The 2,527-nt window shown below is 59.3% G+C and overlaps 1 protein-coding gene across 1 annotated transcript; it reads right to left on the bottom strand.

The window, feature by feature from the left end:
* Nucleotides 1-811: 811 nt before the first annotated feature.
* Nucleotides 812-2,354, bottom strand: GUITHDRAFT_147540 (hypothetical protein; the record flags this gene model as incomplete). The annotated part of the gene is made up of 6 exons (XM_005820888.1): nucleotides 812-851; nucleotides 880-932; nucleotides 1,130-1,218; nucleotides 1,432-1,513; nucleotides 1,558-1,627; nucleotides 1,738-2,354. The coding sequence occupies 6 exons, from the start codon at nucleotides 2,352-2,354 to the stop codon at nucleotides 812-814; spliced, it is 951 nt and encodes a 316-aa protein (XP_005820945.1).
* Nucleotides 2,355-2,527: the final 173 nt, after the last annotated feature.

The raw sequence follows: 2,527 nt of genomic DNA, 5'->3' as shown, positions 1-2,527 counted from the left end.
CAATTGACGAGGGGGAGGGGGAGGAGGAGGAGGAGAGCGGTGAGGGAGAGAAGGAAGAGCTTACGATGGGGCTGAGGTTCATGCTGCGCGGCTTCTTGCTTGCGCTCCTCATGCTCTGAAGCTGCTCGAGGAAGGCGGCGGAGAGAACTCGCGAGTAGGGGGAGATCGGCTGCCAGTCCCGCTGGTCGACGTCGCAGGGAGACCAGCAGGAGGAGGAGGACTGGGAGGCTGCGGGTGATGAGAGAGGAACAAGGAAGGCGCTCTTGACCTGGTTGTCGCTTCCACGCGAGCCGATCGTTCCAGGATTCCTTGTGACAGGTCAGCGAGAGGACTCGAGCAAGCCAAAGAGAGCGGAATGGAGGAAGTGGCTCGAGGAGAGGAGAGGAGAGGAGAGGAGAGAATAGGAGAGGAGGGAGGGGGGGGAGGGGAGGGGAGAAGAGAGGAGAGCCGATGAAACGAGCAAGACCATACCTGACGACAAGTCCAGGAGTTGGAAGACTTCACCCTCTCCTCTTCCTCTGCGGGTAACGTCCTCCACTTCCCACAGTCGCAGCATCGCACGTTTCTGATGCCTGACAACTCGTGCTCCACTTTCTGCTCGCTCTGTCATCCTCCCTCCCCTCCTCCCCTCCAGCTCCCTTGTCACCTCCTGCCATCTTCACCAAACCCTCCTGCCGTATCGCTCTTTTTTTCCATTCTCCCACCTCACCTCCTTTCGTTCCTCCTCTCATCCCCCTCCCTCCCCCTTCTCCCCTGCCCCTCCCCCTCCTCCTCCTCCTCCTCCTCCTCCTTGCCTGTCGCATCTCTTCTATCATTCTCCACAGCATATCAAATGGTTTCCTGATGCTGTGCTGCGGAATTCGTCGTCCTCTTCGGTACCAGGCCGCCGTCTCCCCCCACCCCTTGCTGTATCCCCCCGCAGCCTTGTCCACCTGCCCCTTCCTCTCTCAGCAGCCAGACACCCCAGAACGAGGGAGCGCGCGAGAGAGAGGTGGGAGGAGGGAGGAGGGAGGAGGGAGGAGGGAGGAGGGAGAGGAGAGAGAGGAGAATGAGGGAGGTGGGAGGTGGGAGGAGGGAGAGCAAGGGAGGAAGGGAGCAGGGGCGGGGGAGGAGGCAACGGCCTTGACACCTTCACATCTAGTTGCTCTGCCATGGCGTAGACCGGGTTCAAAACAGCATCGCAACCGTGAATGAAAGAGGCACCGAGGTCAACAAAGACTGTCATGAAACTGTTAGCAACCCCTTACCCTCCCTCCTCCTCAGTTCTTCTCTCTCCCTCCCTCCTCTTCAGTTCTTCCTCTCTCCCTCCCTCTCGCTCCGTCTCCCTCTCTCCCTCCCTCAATCTTCTCCTCCCCCCTTCCCTTGGAAGTCAGTCTCTTCTCAGTAGTTCTTCTCGCTCGTTCTCCTTCTTCCTCTCTCTTCTGCTCTCACCGGGTGAAAGATCTTCCGCTCTCGTCATGGCTGACGTGAAAACTCGCCCTCCCGTTCTCTCCCGCGCCTCAAGCACCTCCACCTGCTCCTCTCAGTCTCCTCTCTCCTCTCTCTCTCTCCTCCCACCTCCACGCCTGCCATGCGAAGTTTTCGAGCCGCCGCAAGTCCCGCAACTCCGGCACCGACCACCAAGACTCTGAAGAAGAAGATCACACAATACAAAGAGTTCCTCGGGCGAGGAGGGCACGAGGAGGAGGCGGAGAGGAGGAGGGGAGGAGGAGGCAGGGAGGAGGAGGAGTCAGTGACCTCTTGCTGCCTGAATGGCGAGAAAATGGCGGGAGGTGAGGCATGGAAGGCGTGGGGATCGAATGAGGAGCGAGCCAGAAGGAGAAATGTTTCGACTCGTGTGATGAAGGAGATGGAGGAGAGAAAGTCAGCTTGACTCTCCCGTCCTCCTTCAGCTGTCGCTGCACCAGCGCCTTCACCTCCTCCAGCGAGCAGCCCTTGCAGGGAACATCCCCGACAGAGAGAACGAGAACGCCTTCCCTGACCTCGCACAGTCTCTCTACCTTCCCCTCCTGCTTGACTCTTCGGAGCAGCTGCCTCGCCCACTCCTCCACTCTCTTCACCATGAACGTGCCGCTTCGAGTCTTGTCCAGCTCTAATCCGATGCCTTCTCTTCCTCTCTTCTTAGCGGTTTCCGAGCATTCGCCTGCCTGCTCTCCTCCTGGCTTGATCCTCTCTGTACCTCGAGGTTGTACTCCATGCGTCGGCGCTTGACCTTTGACTTTCTCCTTAGTCGCCTTCACCTTCTTCTTCTCCTTGCTGTCTGAATCCTCCTTCCTCCTCTTCCTCCCCCTCTCCTCTCCTCGCTCTTCTCTTCGCTTCCTTCCTCCGGTACCATCGTGAAGCTCTCCTGCCATTGCGGCTGAGAGCAGACGGGCCTGTGCGGGGACGAGGTGCAGTATGAGCGGGCGCAATGTTGGAATGCAATGGCTTATGGGGGCGGAAGGGGAGGAGAGCAGGAGAGCAGGAGAGCAGGAGAGCAGGAGAGCAGGAGAGCAGGAGAGCAGGAGAGCAGGAGAGCAGGAGAGCA

The sequence above is a fragment of the Guillardia theta genome (assembly GCF_000315625.1).
Source record: "Guillardia theta CCMP2712 unplaced genomic scaffold GUITHscaffold_160, whole genome shotgun sequence".
Taxonomy (NCBI): Eukaryota; class Cryptophyceae; order Pyrenomonadales; family Geminigeraceae; genus Guillardia; species Guillardia theta.
The sequence above is the reverse complement of the archived record's forward strand: the minus strand, read 5'-3'. Positions and strand labels throughout refer to the sequence as shown.